The sequence below is a fragment of the Lepus europaeus genome, chromosome 12, assembly GCF_033115175.1.
Source record: "Lepus europaeus isolate LE1 chromosome 12, mLepTim1.pri, whole genome shotgun sequence".
Lineage (NCBI taxonomy): Eukaryota > Metazoa > Chordata > Mammalia > Lagomorpha > Leporidae > Lepus > Lepus europaeus.
This window is the reverse complement of record NC_084838.1, coordinates 96,499,737-96,518,035: the sequence shown is the minus strand read 5'-3', so window position 1 is coordinate 96,518,035 and position 18,299 is coordinate 96,499,737. Positions and strand designations below refer to the sequence as shown.

The 18,299-nt window shown below is 39.7% G+C and overlaps 1 protein-coding gene across 2 annotated transcripts in view; it reads left to right on the top strand.

Moving 5' to 3' along the window:
- LOC133772037 (zinc finger protein 883-like) overlaps positions 1-18,299 on the top strand; it is a 20,327-nt gene extending 2,028 nt beyond the window's left edge. Inside the window, exons 2-5 of one of the 2 annotated variants that reach the window (XM_062208573.1) lie at positions 1,165-1,227; positions 11,959-12,100; positions 12,344-12,436; positions 15,578-18,299. In XM_062208573.1, the coding sequence (XP_062064557.1) occupies positions 1,213-1,227; positions 11,959-12,100; positions 12,344-12,436; positions 15,578-17,412 (2,085 nt within the window). In that variant the 5' untranslated portion in view covers positions 1,165-1,212 and the 3' untranslated portion in view covers positions 17,413-18,299. Of the gene's footprint in view, positions 1-1,164; positions 1,228-11,958; positions 12,101-12,343; positions 12,437-12,458; positions 14,845-15,577 lie in introns of those variants that run through there. The other variant, XM_062208574.1, reaches the window with a different exon arrangement.

Below are 18,299 nucleotides of genomic sequence, written 5' to 3'. Positions count from 1 at the left end.
TGGCTCTTGGGTAGGGCCTGAATCTCCAAAAGGCGTCTTCACAAGATAAGTCAGTATCCCAAAAAAAGCAAACTCAAATAGGCAAATACTCTGTTGTTGTTGTTGTTAAGATTTACTTATTTATTTGAAAGGCAGAGTTACAGAGAGGCAGAGACAGAGAGAGAGAGGACTTCCATCTCCTGGTTTACTCCCCAAATGGCCGTAATGGCCAGAACTGTGCCACTTTGAAGCCAGGATTCAGGAGCTTCTTCTGGGTTTCCCATATGGGTGCAAGGGCCCAAGGACTTGGGCCATCTTCTACTGCTTTTCCAGGCTGTAGAAGAGAGCTAGATTGGAACTGCACAGCCGGGACTTGAACCGGTGCCCATATGGTGTGCCAGCACTGCTGGCGGCAGCTTCACCTGCTACGCCACAGTGCTAGCCTCTGCAAATACTTTGAAAAACTGTGTTTCCATTACATTTACTGATGTCCATTGGGTAAAGCCAGAGAAATGGAGGAACTCAACATCATTGTGTGGAGGTCCTCAGTAATACACATGTAAGGAGGTGTGTCATTTGGAACAATTACTAGAAAAGCGTATTATAGCTTATGTCCATTTTCCCTGTATAATTTTTGGAAAAATATGTTGGATTGCAATATGAATATTTTCTCTGAAATTTAGGTGTTTATAAAAAGAAGGCATGTTCTAGTGGAATCACAAAAAATGGGCCATTTATAGTACAATTGTATTAGCAGGAAAATAGTTAATACCATCAACTTTTTTCTATATTGCAAGTTTTAGACATATATTGGCATAATGTGTCTTCCTGTAGTGTACTATATTTTATTTGAACAACCATCCATTAAAGTTTTTTAATTATTTCTTAGCATTAACATTAATTTTTACAAAATCAGCAACAAGTTTCCATTAAGCAAATGATAACTCATGTTTTTTCACTATCAATTGATAAAATTGTGTATTTTCTTTTGATGAGATGTTTCCTGCCCCTTCTCAGGCACCTAAAGCTATTTCCCCTCCGGGAGGCTTTTTGGTATTATTTTATCCAGCTAATGTGTCTGTTATCCTCTATTAATTTTAATTATGATTTTGTTTTGTGCAATAGAACATAGGATCAAACCAAACTGTTTCTCTCACAGATCCCTCCACTCATTTTCTTTTCTAGGTATAACTCTATAGAGTCCTCTACCTGCTTGCAAGAACAAAGAAAATAATGGATACATCACCAGTAAGTTGTTTGTTTATTCCTCAACTTGTTTTACACTGTACACTGATGGTTCATTAATTAAAATGGAAAAGAAAAATATGGATTATTCACTATCAGAGAAGCATACATAGGCAAGATAACATTTGCTTGGCTATAAGCCCTTAGAACCATCAAAAATGAGTGCTGATTGTTTTTTCTTGTACCATAGCACAAAGACATATTTTGTTACCTGGTTAAAGTTGACCTTAAGAAGAGAATGTACTAAATTCACATGGGATATTTAGTCTGAAACATTTATTGGTCACTTTGATGTAGCAGACAGTATCCTATTACCACTGTGGAAATGAACACTTCGCAACTCTGCAGTGGTAACAGTAACTTAATCCTTTTCCTAATTTGGTGTCAAATATTGCTACTTTTGTTTCTGCGCCTTTACATTTTTATTCTAATGCCTACGTGCAGTGAAGACTTGCTATAATAGTGTGAGCTTGGATAGCATTTGGAAGGTTGTATTTGATTCATGGAGAGAACCAAAAATGGATCTAGGATAGAATCTGCAACAGGTCTTTAAATAACTCTCCATGCATTTCCCTCAGCCAATCTAATTGTGGATTTTACCACAGATGGCCCACAGTTATATTTTTGGGCAAATATTTCCATTGCTCATTTGCACTTTAACCCATTTGATGTAGCCTTGATTCAATTCAACTCAATCCAGTTCTTCAAAATTTTACTAGTAACTAATAATTAGTTCTAAAGACTATTCCCTAGTCTTTGCCTTCGTTGAATCCTTTGCCATGTTTGAAATCACTGCCCATGTTCTTAACTTGGAAATTCTTCTTTGTTAGTAGTTATCATAATCTCACTGATGCTTTCTTCTCTCAAAATTTCTTCTATTATTATTATTATTATTTATTTGAAAGTCAAAGTTACACAGAAAAAGAGAGGCTGAGAGAAAGAGAGAGAGGTCTTCCATCTGCTGGTTCCACAACAACTGGAGCTGCGCCAATCCAAAGCCAGGAGCCAGGAGCTTCTTCTGCATCTCCCACACAGGTGCAGGGGCCCGAGGACTTGGGCCATCTTCTTCTGTTTTCCCAGGCCATAGCAGAGAGCTGGATTGGAAGTGAAGCAGCCAGGACTCAAACCGGTGCCCATATGGGATGCTGGCACTGCAGGTGGCAGCTTTACCCACTATGCCACAGCACCAGCCCCCTCTCAGAATTTCTCTACTTTCTTCCTAACATGGCTCACCCAGCTGTTTCATCTGATTCTCAGTTCATTCTACTCTGCAGTTTTCTTTGATTAATTTGGACTTCTATATAGTCTGATACTCCAATTGTTTCGAGCTTGGACCTCATCCCCAGCATTTAGGCCATAAGCTTACTCCCTGGTGAATTGTTTCTGTAGCTTTCCAAAAGATACATTGGACTGGTGTGTGGCACAGAAAGTTAAGTTTTTGCTTACAAAGCCAGCATTCCATACTGGAGGACTAGTTTGAATCCCAACTGCTCTGCTTCGAATGCTGCTTCCTGCTAATGTGCCTGGGAAAGCAACAAAGGTGATTCAAATCATTAAGTCCCTGTCACCCACATAGAAGATCCAGATGAAGGTCAAGGCTTCTGACTTTATCCTGCCCCAGCCCTAGATGTTGTGGCTATTTGGGGAGTGAGTCAGTGGCTAAAAAATGTGTTTCTACCTGTCTCTTCTTTGATCTCCCTTTCAGTCTCTCAGTCTTTTAAATAAACAAGGAAATAAAAATAAATATTTTTTAAAAGATACCTCAAGTTCAACAAATACAAAATGAAAATCATATCTTTCATTCTTCTTTAAAACTCATATACAGTATTTTTACCAGCTAGCATTGAGCCAAACCACTGAAATGTAATTTTTCCTAAACATCTGTCTTACTCTTAGGTTCAATCTTGTCTGGTGCCATATCCTGTTTCTTTGTTTTGTATTAACATTTTTGTTCCAAAACCTACATGTAGTGCATATAAAGGAACAGAAGCTGTTTTCAAAAACAAATATGATCATTTTATATTTTTTACATTCAAAATGTTACTCTTAGACAATCCCAATTGACAGGAAATTTTCAATAGAATAGTTCTATTTATGATCCTTATTCTCTCTACAATTGGCTTTATGTTTACTCTTAATTAAATATTTGAATATTTCCCATATTATATGGAAAACAGTACAGTACTATCAAGTATAGTAAAGATTCATATTGTAAAACCTTTGAGAAATTGCTACAAATTCCATGTAGTTGTTACATATCAATTTAAAAATTCCTGCAATCAAGTGATCTATTTGTCAGAGATCCATATCAGAGTAGTACAGGTTATGTGGTTTAAATGACAGAAGTTTTATTTTCTTATAGTTTTGGAGATAGAAAGTACAAGAATAAGCCACCTGCAGTCTTAGCCGCCGTTAATTCCTGAATGCTATTTTCCTGTTTTTGTATGGTCCATAAACTCTTAATTGGTTGTGAAGTCTAAGCTACCTAGAGACAGAGTTCTTCCATGTCCTGATTCTCCCCCTAAATGCCTGAGGTAGCAAGGAGTGGGCCAGGGTGAAGTGAGGAGACCGGAACTCAATCCAGGTCTCCCATGGGGGTGGCATGGACCCAGATACTTGAACCATCACCTGTTGCTTCTCAGGATGCCATGAACTGGAGGCCGAAGTCAGAAGCAGAACCAGAACTCCAACCTAGGCACAGTGATAGCACATCTGGGTGTCTTTAACCACTGCTGCAAAGACCAACTCAGTAGCTTTTCTAATGTGTGTTTTGTGGTTCACGGTGTTAATCTTTGATTTATGGTGCATCTTCTAGTGTAATGTAAGAACTTCGTAGTAGTATACTTCCATTTATCTCTTCCCAGCTTCTATACCATGCTTATCATACATTTTATTTATAAGTGTTTTAATCTCCACATTATATTGTTGCTCTTGCTTCAGCTGGCCAATGACTTTTTAAAATTTTATTTATTTGAGTTACAGAGAGAAAGGGAGAGATTCAGAGAGAGAGATCTTTCATCTGCTGGTTTGCTCCCTAGATGACCACAATGGCCAGGCTGGACTAGGCCAGCCAAAGCTACAAGCTGGGAGCTTCATCTGGGTTTCCCACATGGGTGGCGGGGGAGCCATCTTCCATTGATTTTACCATGTTATTAGCAAAGAACTGGATTGGAACTGGAGCATCCAGAACATGAACCTACACCCATAGGGAATGCCAGCATCACAGGTGGTAGCTTTACCTGCTATGCCACAATGGAAGTCCCTGGGTGAGGATTTTTTACAGAGTTTGAAAAAAAGAGCGAAATAAATTTTTACTCCCATATTTACAATATCCGGTGTCAGTTTGTATTTACACAGTTTTTTATCTGTTTTTTGTTTGTTTCCTTATTTTGAATTTTTTTCTGTTTTTGACAATTGGATTGTGGTATGCATTGGCATAATTAACTTCATGTTGTGCTTTTGCTGTGTGAAGTTCAGGCATCCCCAAGGCCATGATGCTTCTGAGACCAGCTATATTGTTGTAGGACCCTAAGATTACCCTTAAGTTCAGTAATTCCCCAAAGGAATCCAAGATCTCAGAAAAGTCTTCATACTCACAAGTACAGCTTGTTACTATGAGAGGACCCACTAGAATTAGCCAAGGGGTAAATTGCACAGGGCTGAGTCCATGAGTCATCCAGCGGAAGCCTCGAGTTTTCTCTCAGTGGTGTCCCGTGGACATTGCCTGTTTCTTCCAGACAACGACGGCTATCACCCACAGGAAAGTGACAGCCAAACTCATCTGAGCTTCTCTTCAGTTTTTATTGGAGTCTAGTCAAATAGGAATGGTTGGCTTCCCTGTGACTGCCCTTGCCACATAGGAGGTAAAACATTTCAGGGATTGGGCTGATACCATGTAACTGAAGACCTCCACTGTAAATCACGTTTAAGTATAGACTGTCCAAGTGACCAAATGCCTTGAAGTAAATAAAAATATTCAGATCAGGTGAGGCATTCCACAGGGTAAGATATACCCCTCCAGGAGCTGGGAAATGGCAAAGATTCTTTGGGGTGACATTAATATTTACTATACAGCTTTTGTAGACTGAGTTTTTTGGATCTATGTATTTCTAATTTTCACAAGATTTAAAAATTTTTAGATTTCACTTTTACATATATTTCAGACTCCATCTTCCTAGTGGGGTCTGTGGTTACTTGTGTGTCAGACCACTTGGTATCAGCCCACATATCACAATTTCCACTGCTTGCATCTGAGATCTCATATTAATGTAGTCCTATTCCCTGTTTGGGCCTAGGTTCCTTAGCAAAATGCCAATAAGTGAAATCTTATTCTACTTCTTATATTATTTTGCTTCAAATTTAACTCCTGCTCTGTCAGTCTGCAGAATTTAGCAAACATCTGAAGTGGAAAGTGTCCATGTGTCAAAGCCCCTCAAGTTGGCAATTGTGTCATTCCATCTCTGACCTCTGAAATCTCTGTTTTATTTTCCCTTATTGTGTAGGGAAAGTTTGGAAGCAGGAAACCCATTTAAGAATCAGTTGAAATGAGATGGGTGCTAGTTGATGGTGGTTTCTGAAAGAGTAATTTCAGTAGAAGTCGTGAAGACTGCTTTGATGTGGTTTATGTTTTGAGAATTGAACAAATAGGATGATTATGTTTGCCTGCTGGTTCACAAAACAAGGCCTTACATAATTTTTTAACTTGCCAAAATTTTAATTTGTTTCTCACTTTTTCACAGTTTGACCATCGTTTCTTACTTTTTTTTTAAAAGAATTTATTTATTTATTTGAAAGTCAGAGTTACACAGAGAGAGGAGGAGAGGCAGAGAGAGAGGTCCTCCATCTGCTGGTTCACTCCCGAGTTGGCTGCAACGGTTGGAGCTACGCTGATCTAAAGCCAGGAGCCAGGAGCTTCTTCTGGGTCTCCCACATGGGTGCAGGGGCCCAAGGACTTGGGCCATCTTCCACTGCTTTCCCAGGCCCTAGCAGAGAGCTGGATGGGAAGTGGAGCAGCTGGGACTTGAATGAGAAGTGGAGCAGCTGGGACTTGAACTGGTGCCCGTTTGGGATGCCAGCGCTGCAGACTGCAGCTTTACCTGCTATACCACAGTGCCGGCCCCCATCTTTTCTTACTTTTGATGACTTTGCATTATTGGAGAGCAAAGAATGAAGTACAATCCTCTGTTCATTTTTGCATTGGGATGATTCTTATTTTTCTTATGAATGTAGTAATTCTTATTGTTTAGAAGGTAAGCTTATTGTTTTGTGACTGGTATATTTATCTTGACTTTATTTTGTGAAGTTTTAGAATTTTTCATTTATTTATTTGAGAGGCAGAAAGACAAGGAGATATGGAAAGAGAGGAAGATATGTAAAGACAGGGAGATACGTAAAGAGAGGCAGAGACAAAGGGAGGCCCATTTTCTGCTGTACTCTCAAATGCCCACAATGGCCAGGACTGGGTCAGCTCAAAGCCAGGAGCCAGGAAATAAATCCAAGTCTTTACGGAGACCAACCCAGTTGAACCATTGCTACTTAGGTTACCCGTTAGCAAGAAGCTGAAATTGGGAACTGAGCGGGGACTTGAACCTTGGCACTCCAATATGGGACATGAGTATCCCCATTGGCAACTTGACTGATAGACAAAACATCCACCCTTGTGTCTTTGTCAGAAGTATGGATATTCATACACTAGATTTCTTGACTTTTATATATGTGGCTTCTGAATATTTAGCTTCTGTTACACTGACTTTTCTTTGCCCAAACTGATTATCAAGAAGTTCAAATAGTTCTCAAGTTTTTAAACAGCTTGGTTTGAACTGTGGACTTACCTTTAACTTTATTCTACATATTTAGTTAGTTGGTCAAGACCATTTATTGAAAAGTCCATGGGTCTTCGCCATAGACTTTTAATAACATCCATCCATGAAGATGATCTTTTCTAACTGATTGCCTGGTATTTTTCCGGGTTTCTCAAAATATCAGGAGCAGTGATATAGTTTATGTTTTCCAACTATAACAGCACCAATCTCTCTGAAGTTTTGTACATTCACGGTGTTGATCAAATCTCTTTATCACCTTAGAGCAATGGAATTATGTTCGTTGAAATATTGTTGGTCTTTGGAAGGGAAGAGAGGGCAATGATCCAAGTATGATCTCAGAAGTGATGCAGTCACTTTCACTCTCAATTGTTTAGGAAAACCCATGTGGTCTTGTCTGGGTATGGGAGCAAGAATGAGTGTATATGATTTTCTCAAAGGAGACAACACTGAAAGAGAGGGGGCAGAGGTCACACGTGCTAGAATTCCTCTCCTCTTACATGTATCAGAAAATCATCTGATACACAGAGAGACAGCCATTCATTATTTTACTTCAAAGTCCAGAATCTCTGCATGAGGTCATTAACGAGTTCAGGTCCAGATGTGGCTTCTCTTGATCTAGGTCTCTGAATCTAGAAAGATAAGTCACCTGATTTCTGCATAGCCCGTGTACAAGAGTAGAGCCCAAGAAAGAAAATTGTAACAAACCTTCCACTGTGGAAAAAGAAGATGAGTGAGTGGGAAGATCAACAGATGTATCATCACATGACACTCTTGCCATGTTGAAATCCATGGGGCTGATATTTCGAGGGTTCTCTACCTTTGAGTGGGACATATTTCTTCAATGAGACCTTAATTCTGCATGACCCCAGTTTCTGGTATCTTCCTGTTCTTCCTGTTTGTAAACTCACTTTTTTTCATGAGCTCAACATTTTCCTCTTGAACTGCCAAGTGCAGTGATTATAGTGACATAACACTGTCAGTCTGTTTTCCAGCTTCCTTTCCCTAAAGCTTTGAGTCCATAAGATTATTTGATTTAATTAGCGACACTTAAGTTATGTGAATACTGTTATCAAAAGCCGTTTTCTTTAACTATGTATCAGGAGTCTTCAAAATGTTCATTTAAAATGCGTCTTCTGGGAAAAAAAAAACTGCATGGATTAAAACATTTTTTTTCATTTTTTTGACTTACGGAAGATGTTTTCTCAGTGCTTACCTATGTGCAATTAAAAATGAGGAGTAGAGCTTAGGCCGAACTAAGTGTCATTCTGGAAAAAAAGAAATACGTAGAGAACCAGTCAGATGCACTGATTGGCAGACAGCCAGTATGCCTTTGGCTAGAGAGTCACTGCAGCCATCTTTGGAGGAGGTAAACAGGAAAAAGAAATGACCAATTCAACGTCCAAATTCTTGTTTTATCAGTGTAAAATGTTCAGGTGGCTACAAGAGTACTGTGGTTTTCAGCCTTGCCGGACAGTACTTCTTTGTGTGGGTTGTTTAACAGTGTTGTGCCAGTTTGCAGGAGAAATGGCCAAACTCACAGAAGGGGTTGTTCCTTTAGAAAACAGCAACACTATTGATTCACAAAACTATCTGACTTGTGTTATCTGATGCAAAGCCTTATCATAAGTTCATCTGCAAAGATACTGTCATTATGCTTGATTTCATAAGGTACACAACAAAAATATCCAATTCTAAAATTCTAAAAACCAACACTAATGTTGGTTTTTAAATACAGTTTTGATTGTGGACACAAAAGATACAAAAACTCGTAATAAAAACCTCATTGATTCATTAAAACCATGTTTTTAATAGATTAAGTATAATTGTATTAAAAATTATCAATACATGTAAATTTAATTATTGAATGAGATTTTTAAAGATTCCTAAAATTTACACTATAAGAATTTTTTTAAGAGTTTTGTTTTTAGAAAATTATATCCAGTATAAATTATATTGTAATATTTTACATTGTTTCTCAGGAAATGAGTTATACATGTGTACGTGCAAAAACATTTTCTTCTTGAAAAGTTATATATTTTAAAGACTTAGAAATTATTTTACCATATTCATTTCATATGTAGGTATTATATTCATACATATTTTTCTTGAAAATAGCGATATTAATATCACATAATATGAGATTCATGTCAATGATATTTTTTTCTTAATCTAAAATGTGTGTGTTGGGATGGTTTCCCACTCATCTTGATTCAGGGTGCTTTTAGTACCACCTCCTTCTGATGGAACATCCTTCTGCAAGCCTTGCTTTTCCTCTTGTAGGCTGGCAAAACTACCGTTGTGTTGGCTAAAAGCCATGGAGATTTTATAGCATCCTGGGCAGTTCACATCCATGAAGTAGGAATTGGGGCTCTGCACCAGGCACTTGTGTTTCCTCTTCTCTTCTGGACAGGAATGGAGGCGATCCTTGATGAGAGGCATGTTCATGTGAATAGGTCGTCACCACCAGAAAGGCCACGTCAATGATCTTAAAATGAGGATAGAAGGATATTATAGGAGCTAGGACTGTGGCACAACAGGTTAAAACCCTGGCCTGCCGCACCAGCATCCATATGGGCAATGATTCAAGTCCCAGCTGCTCCATTTCCCATCCAGCTCCCTGCTAATGCACTTGGGAAATCCCCAAAGGATGGCCCAGGTCCTTGGGCCCCTGCACCCACTTGGGAGACCCAGAAGAAGCTCCTGGCTCCTGGCTTCATATCAGCTCAGCTCCAACCATTGCAATCATTTGAGGAGTGAACCAGCGAGTGGAAGACCTCTTTCTCTCTGTCTCTACTTCTCTTTGTAACTCTTTCAAATAAATAAAAATTTTTAAAAGAAGGATATTATATAAAACTATAATTCTTTGAAGTCAATATTTATAGCTATGTATATGCCAAATAATATGATATCCATACAGATTTATACTTTCTCTGTATTAACTTCCATATATGAGAAAAATCATGTGGTATTTGTCCTTACTTGTGTCTTACTTCACTTAGGATAGTGATAACCAGTTCCTTGTCTTTGTTGCACATGTCAGGACTTTATTCTTTTTTATAGCTGAATACTATTACATTGTGTGTGTGTGTGTACAACACATTTTTTCTTTATCCAGTTGATGGAGATAATGGAATCAAACTGCATGGGTTTTAAAATTTTGCACCAAAATAACACAATATTCCATTTTGTCATGAACTTTTAACATTTCATTGATTTTTATTTATTTGAGAGGAAGAGTGACTGAAAAAGAGAAAGGCAGATAGACACACAGACAGAACCAATGCATTTATTCACTCCCCTTCAAGAACCAGGATTTGGACCAAGCCCAAGGTGGGAGACAGAATTTCAATCTAGTTCTCTCATGTGGAAGGCATGAACTCAATTAATTAAATAATCACTGCTACTTTCATTAAATAATCACTTGCACATTAGCAAGGAGCTGGGATCAGCAGCTCTAGGCTGGATTCATTCGCCAGCACTCTGATTTGAGATACAGACATTTCAACTAGTATCTCTGCTGCAAGGTCAAATGCCTGCTCCAGTTACGAACTTTGCCAAGTGTCCTTATACATGATAGTTACCTTAATCAGCACGACTAATAAGTGTTTAGCCATTGGCTATAGCCACCAATGAGTACATTGTGAATAAATTATACGTGAGTAAATTCTCATTATTATTAGTGATGTTTCTTTCATCTTGCTGATTCAATGCCATTTATGTCAGGAGCGAATGTTTCTGTTATATTAGCTGTCCATAGGGGATCAGATTTGCTTTTCTTCCTTTCTGCTTCCTACAGGATCCCAGAAGACCATTTTTTTCTGGACTATTGCTAGTCCGTGTGGTAGACAGAGAACATGGTAAACAGTTTCTGCATGGAAGTGATATATATCATTTCCATTCACATGTCATTGGTCAAAGCAAGGCATGGAGAGGACTACATATCTGCTTAGAGATTTCCATTACAAAGGGGAAAGCTTTACTGCTTTTATCTGTCGTCTCAACCCAGGAATACTCACCTAGATGCAATGCTGATTATGGTTCCACTGTATGTGGTATATATGTATGTCATATGTGTGTGTTTTATGTTGCTATGATCTGATTTCTCTTGCTTCATGTTTGTGAGAACACATTTATGTAGAAGATCCGCAAAACTTTGGCTTTTCAATAAAGTTCAACCTGATGATATAGAAAAATCTATTTGGGGGCCTGTTGTTATGGCACAATGGGTAAAGCCACTGCTTGGAATGCCCAAATCCTGTATCAGGAATACCGGTTTGAGTCCTGGATACTCTGCTTCTGATCAGCTCAGTGTTAATGCACTTGAAAAGTAGCAGACGATGGATGGCTCAAGTACTTGAGTACTTGTCACCCATGTAGGAGATCTGGATGGGGATTTTGGCTCTTGGCATCAGCCTGGCCCAGTGCTGGCTGTTACAATCATATGGGGAGTGCACCAGTGGGTAAAAAATCTTTCTCCAATCTCTTGCTGTCACTCTCCTTCAAAGAAGTAAATAACTCTTCTTTAAATAAAAGAAGTAAGTATTTGCCTACTTCTTTGTTACCCTGATCCACATTGAAAATGTGTGTAAGTCCATCTACAGGTTCTGTCAGCAAGTGTTTATATTTATGTCTTCAGACAAGATGGTGCATTCTTTTTGGAGTCAGAATTTTTTCATCCTGTTCTTTCTAGGAAGGTGAATTCCATATATTAAGGGAAACTGTTGTCTTGTTTTAAATTACATTAATACAGAGGCAAGATATTTTAATTGTGATTTTTATCTCTAATGCGGTACAGACTACAAAGTAAGCCATGTATTATAAAAGATGTGTGTAAAACAGAGAGGAATACACTCCCACTCTTCCTGTTTTATGATTCTGAGCTGAAATCCTGAACACAAATGTGCTGTTGCAGGCATTTGTGTCCTTTGAGGATGTGGCTGTGTCCTTCACCTGGGAGGAGTGGCAAGAGCTGGACAATGCTCAGAGGGCTCTGTACAAGGATGTGATGCTGGAGACCTACAACAGCCTGATGCTGGAGACCTACAACAGCTTAGGTGAGTGAAACTCCCCAGGCCCTTCCAGTGCTCCATTCTTCCTGTCTGACAAATAAATGAACACTTTCATGCTGCTCAGGTCTATGATTCCCATCCACAAGGAATGTGAGCATTAAACACTCTGAAGCAAGGGGCTCATCTTAGCCTTTCCACTGTCCCAGCTCCTGAAGCTGAGCCATTGGCATTCTTCAGAGGACCTGGCTGAGCAGTCTGGCTGAGTTCTGTGTTGTTTCCCATCAACAGGGTGCTGCATTTCCAAACCAGAGGTCATCTTCAAGTTGGAACAAGGAGCAGAGCCATGGGTTATAGAAGAACCCCTAACCCAGAGTCTGCCAGGTCAGTCTGTGTGGAGCAGGGAGGCTGGGAGGAGGGGAGCTCACCAGATGTGTCGCCTATGTTGAGCTGTTATCAACAAATTTTGCCATGTCTAGCCCTGTGGACAGCTGAATACATATAACACACAGGCATTCTACAGTCTCCAGGGAAGGTTCTCACATATATATATTCATATTTCTTTTTTTTCTTATTTATGAATATTTTCTTTGATTTACCAAAAATCCAATCTATACCTGCCTCTTCTTAGACTTTTTTCTTAGTTAGCTACATTCTTTAAATTCTTAGTGTTCTGTCCTCTATTTTATACTGTATTTTATATTATTTTATCCTTAAGGCATTCATTCACATATTTAGTCTATCAATGCTTGTTAACTGGGCAGCCTATAGGCACTTATCTTTTAGTAGTTGTAGGGATAACATGGTAATGACACAGGTATGTCTTCATTTAAAGGGCTTTCATTCTCTTACAAGGAAAAAGACAAAAAGCAAATATCTAGTGGTAGGATGAGAAACACAAATTTTGTTTGCCAGAAGGAGAGAATGAAAAAATGACATGTTCTTTTAAGAAAGGTTGTAAAAGAAGGAATTTTAGAGACCTACAAATTATTTTTCTTGGGTTACCTTAATTTTGACATGAAGAATTTCCCCATTTACCTTATAATATATAGGGGGATGTAAAGTACAGAATAGGCAGTGTGCATCAGTGTTAAACCAGTTTATAGATCATGAGCTTAAAGATAGTGTTTCTGTTTATTTTTAAAACTTTTCTTTTTGTTTTGCTTGAAAAGCAGAGAAACAGAGCAAATGAGACAGAGGAATAGACCAGTCCCCACATAGCAGCAGCAGCCAGAGCTGGACCAGGTCAATGCCATGAGTCCAGAACTCAATTTGGCTCTCCCACAAGGGTGGCAGGGAAGCAAGCACTCGAGCCATCATCTTTTACCTTCCAGTGAGTGCTTTAGCAAGAAGCTAGATTGGAAGCAGAGGAGCCAGGATTCAAACCAGGCATTCCAAAATGGGATGCAGGTATCCCAACTGGTGACTAATGTGGTACAGACTACAAAGTAAGCCATATATTATAAAAGATGTGTGTAAAACACAGAGAGGCATGCACTCCCACTCTTCCTGTTTTATGATTCTGAGCTGAAATCCTGAACACAAATGTGCTGTTGCAGGCATTTGTGTCCTTTGAGGATGTGGCTGTGTCCTTCACCTGGGAGGAGTGAAGGATACCTCTTTGTCAAATGCTTGTCCCTTAATCTAGTATTTAAAATCTTATGATATTTTCTGGGAAGTTCAGAAGAATATGATGAAAGAGATCCAGGAATGAAGTTTGTATAATGCAGCATCAAAAATGTTGATGCTAAGAAGGATCCAGCATAAGACCTTAGAAAATCTTAGAAAAGTCCAGGTCCTAGACTTGGGAGCTGAACCAGGAGACTCTGGGTCTCAGCACCAAGTAAACCAATAGATTCAGGTTGAAGGTCTCCCATTTCTTTGGGAGCATATTTTGAAGTTAACATTCTCCAGTTCTCTTTTATAAAATCATTCTAAAAAACAGACTGAGTGGTCTGTGACAGCAGGTGACAATGGGAATGCCAACACAGAAAATAGGAGCCTTCAAAAACCAGTGAATTTTCAAGTAAGAGTATGTGTACAAGGAAATGAGTGGAGAATCTCAAAGCTATTAATCATAGAAGGAGCCAGAAAAAGTTTTCAAAGATGACAGTCTCAGAATGGGTTGCAGAACCAGATCCTTTAGAGCTGTAGAGAGGATATGCTCGGGGTGGTGGGCTGAAGCTTCCCTGTATCTCCTAAGATTTGGAAAAGCAAAACATGTCAGCTTTGTTTAGGAATATGACGGATGCTGCCTTAATGAAGTGTGGGTATGAAAAGATTATGTGTTGGAAAAAACCCCACAGATGGCTGCAGCCCTTCCCTGGGGAAGAGCGGAAGTACATGAACAAAGGCTCAGGTCCTGTCCTAAGCCTTTTTCTGTCTAGGTGGCACGTAGGGCTCTCCTGCACCCACAGGTTCTGATCACAGCAACCTTGCTGTCTCCAGTGCTGAAAGAAGAGCAAGGACAAGCACAAAACGCAGCTATTATGCAAAAAATATAGGGAAACAATGGAGAAAGTGGCTGATGAAACGTTGTCAGCCTAATATTAGAGCTAGACAGCAGGTGAATATTCTAACCGATTTCCCATTAGATAAAAAGTAAAATAAGACATCAAAAAGCATCCATATTTTCACATTTGAGAATCTACTAATATAATTTATTGTATTAATTCACTGAGGAATAAAACCATGTTCTGTCATAAATGAATACCTCTTATTAATGTTTAAACATTTTATGTTACTATGATAGGAGGACACTTTTTTGGATTTGTTCATCTGAAAGACAAAAGGTACGGAGAGGGAAAGACAGAGAGATCTTCCATGTACTGGTTTACTTCCTAAAAGGCCACGATGACTGGGGCTGGGCTAAGCCGAATCTAGGCACCTGGAACTAAATCTGGCTATCCTGTGTGGGTGGCAGGGACCCAAGGACTTGGGCCATCTCCTGCTGCCTTTCTAGATTCATTAGCTGGTAACTGGATCAGAAGTGGAGCAGCCAGGACTTCAACTGGTGCTCATCTGGGATATTGGCATCACAGCCAGTAGCTTCAACCACTGTGGCACAATGCCAGATCCCAGAAAGAAATTTTTTTTAAAAAGATTTATTTATTTGAAAGGCAGAGTTACACACACTGAGAGAGAAGGAGAGACAGAGAGAGAGAGAGAGAGATCTCCCATCTGCTAGTTAATTCCTCAAATGGCTACAACAGCCAGGGCTGGGCCAGGCCAAAGTCAGGAGCCAGGAGTGTGTTCTGGGTCTCCCATGTGAGTGGCAGGGGCCCAAAGACTTGGGTCATCTTCTGCTTTCCCAGATGCATTAGCAGGGAGCTGGATGGGAAGTGGAACAGCTGGGACTCAAACCAGCAGCCATACGGGATGCTAGCACCATAGGTGGTACCTTAACCCATTGTGTCACAGTGCCAGCCCCAGAAAGAAACTTGACTTTTATATATGAGTATATGAGTATTCCAGAATAAACACCTAGATGTCATTTATGTTTATAATTTTTTTTTCTCATTTCAGTTGTCCAGCAAATAGATGACCAGATTGGGACAAGCCAGGAAATTCAAGACATGATTCTGTGGCAAGTTCTAGTCGCAAACAGCAGCAGATCAACCAAGGAGAGGGTTGAGTTAGGAGAAACACTTAATTTAAATTCCAGTCATATGTCCAAACTGATAATGAAGGATGGAAATTATGCAGGAATAGGGCCCGAGGAATATAATGATTGTCAGAGCACGCTTCTCCTTGGTAAGCCTGATGGTGTGTGTGCTGGGGAGAAATCCGATATCCCTATTGTACCTTGGAAGTCCCTCAGTTACTGTGAGTATCCTAGTCAGCATCAGAACATTCAGACATTCCCAGATATTTTTGAACACAATGTACAGAGGAACACCTTTGACAGGGAGGCAATGTTTTTTACACATAAACCAGATCTTATAGTAAATCAGAGGACACATACAGGAAAAAGTACCTGTGCATGTAGTGATTGTGAGAAATCTTTTAGCTGTGAATCAAACTTTACTGTCCAGGAGAGAATTCACACAGGGGGAAAGTCCTATTGGTGTAATGAATGTGGGAAAACATTTTGCCGAAAGTCAAACCTCCACCGACATCAGAGAACTCACACAGGGGAAAAAAACAATGAATGCAATAAATGTGGAAGAAGCTTTTACCAGAAGTCAGACCTTATCATACATCAGAGAATTCACACAGGGGAAAAGCCCTATGAATGTAATGACTGTGGGAAAACCTTTTGCCGGAAGTCCAGCCTCAGGACACATCAAAGACTTCATACAGGTGAGAAATTGTATGAATGTGAAGAATGTGGGAAAACTTTCTTCTACAAGTCATCTCTCTCTCAACATCAGAGAACTCTGTATCAATGTAAAAAGTGTGAGAAAGCATTCTACCACTGGTCTCTATTCTGTAGGCATCAGCAGACTCACACAGGGGGGAAACCCTATAAATGTAATGAATGTGGAAAAACTTTCTGCAGGAAGGCAAACCTCAGCATGCACCAGCAGACTCACACTGGGGAGAAGCCGTACCAGTGCAACGAATGTGGGAAAACATTCTTCAGGAAAACAAGCCTCAGCAGACATCAGCAGACTCACACAGGGGAGAAACCCTATGAATGTAATGCATGTGGAAAAGCCTTTTATCTGAAGTCCAATCTCCTTATCCATCACAGAACTCACACAGAGGGAAAAGCTTATCCATGTAATGAATGTGGGAAGTCCTTTTACCAGAAGTCATACCTGATTATACACCAGAGAAGTCACACAGGGGAGAAACCGTATGGGTGTAATGAATGTGGAAAAGCCTTCTCTCGGAAGTCAGGTCTCGTCAGGCATGAGAAAATTCAAACAGTGGGAAAATCCTATGAGTGTAATGAGTGTGCCAAAACCTTTTGCCACAAGTCAAATCTCAGGATACATCAAAGAATTCATGCAGGTAAGAAAATATATGAATGTAAAGAATGTGGAAAAGGGTTTTGCCAGAAGTCCCATCTCAACAAGCATCAGAATCTTCATAGGAATGGGGCAGATATTGTGACACAGGATGTTAAGCTGCCACTTGGAATGCCTGCATCCCATATCAATGAACTAGTTGAAGTCCCAGATACCCCACTTATAATCCAGCTTCCTCCTGCTGCGCATGGGGAGGCAGCAGAGGATGTCCCAATTACTTGGGTCCCTGCCACCCACATGGAAGACTCAGATGGAGTTCCAGGCTCCTGGCTTCAGTCTGGTTCAGCCTTGGCTGTTGCAGGCATTTGGGGAGTAAACCAGCAGATGGAAGATCTCTCTCTTTCTCTGTCTCTCCCTGTCCCTGTCAGCTTGCCTTTCAAATAAGTATATATATATATCTTTTTGAAAAAATATTCCAGAAGAGAATGTAATAAGTATTGAAAAACCTTTTCTCATAAGTCAAATCTCAACTAATTGTCAGCTAAGTAACACAGAGGAGGTACTCTGAGTTTAATGAATTTGGAAAAACCTATCAGAAATGACACCTCCACAAGTCTAAGTGAAGTCATGTGAGAAGGTGTGATCCTGTATAGAGACTGTGTGGTCCTCCGTGTATACTCTACTCTTGGACTTAGACCCTGCATTTTCAGCCTCCCCTTATTAGTAACTGATCCCTGTTTTATGTAGGTATTTTAGAAACAAGTAAGCAGTCTGCATTTGAAATCTCATCTTCATCATTTACTAAGTTATTACTTGGAGATACTGAGTCTGGCTGCCCATTACTGCTTCCACTGCTAGTAGACATCAGCTGTGTGAGCAGGACTGCGTCACATGGCTCCTGTGTGTCAGCCACGATGCTCCTTTGCCAGCCCTGCATGAGTGCTTTGTTCTGCACAGGGAGTGACTCTCTAATGACTTTTGTGATCCTGATAATCACTGACTTGTTTGTGCATGAGCCTGGAGCTGCTTAACACTAGTAGGAGTCTGTTTATCAGGCCAGACAGAGGCTGCGAGCCAAGTTTCATCATGACCTGAAGTATGGGCTGTCTTCATGTGGTCAATTTTTGTGCCGCCATTTTTTTCTTTTGTTTCTTTGTTTCTCTTATATTCTGTTGACGTGGGTTACACTGTAATTGCAACCTGACTTGACTCATTTATCTGACCAGTGTGATACTTTTTGATTTCACTGAACTGTTTGCAGACATTTATATATAAATAAAATAAGGACAAATGTTGCAGCAGCTTTGTGTTCTTAATACCTTTTTTTCTTT